At 68.7% G+C, this 406-nt stretch overlaps 1 protein-coding gene across 1 annotated transcript in view; it reads left to right on the plus strand.

Annotated features, from left to right (window-relative positions):
* Nucleotides 1-24: 24 nt before the first annotated feature.
* Nucleotides 25-406, plus strand: part of Kiaa2026 (KIAA2026 ortholog) — an 84,414-nt gene continuing 84,032 nt past the window's right edge. Inside the window, exon 1 of the mRNA XM_033757735.1 lies at nucleotides 25-238. Coding sequence (XP_033613626.1) covers nucleotides 54-238 — 185 coding nt within the window. The 5' untranslated portion in view covers nucleotides 25-53. The remainder of the gene's footprint in view (nucleotides 239-406) is intronic.

Here is a 406-nt window from a genome sequence, read left to right on the forward strand (position 1 = left end):
CGCGCTGCGGAGCCCAGGGCAGTCGCGCCCTCCCGCAGCAGCCGGGGCAGGGCATGTGTCTGTTGAGGATGGAGGAGAAGTTCGCCAGCGGCCAGTACGCGGGCATCACCGAGTTTGTGGCCGACTTCAGGTTGATGCTGGAAACGTGCTACCGCCTGCACGGAGTGGACCACTGGGTCTCCAAGCAGGGCCGGAAGCTGGAGATGCTGCTGGAGCAGAAGTTGGCGCTCCTGTCCCGGTAAGCGAGCGCGGGCCCGGGCCCGGCCTCGGTGGGACTGACAGACTGACACAAACACACCCTGTGACACACGTGTCCGAGGAGGGGTTGGGCCAGAGGCCGGGGGCGGCGCTGATAGGTGCCGAGTCGGGGCTGGAGAACCCCGGGAGGAGGAGCGGCGCGGGGCGG

The sequence above is a fragment of the Fukomys damarensis genome, unplaced genomic scaffold (assembly GCF_012274545.1).
Source record: "Fukomys damarensis isolate Sample0158 unplaced genomic scaffold, DMR_v1.0_HiC HiC_scaffold_31, whole genome shotgun sequence".
Taxonomy (NCBI): domain Eukaryota; kingdom Metazoa; phylum Chordata; class Mammalia; order Rodentia; family Bathyergidae; genus Fukomys; species Fukomys damarensis.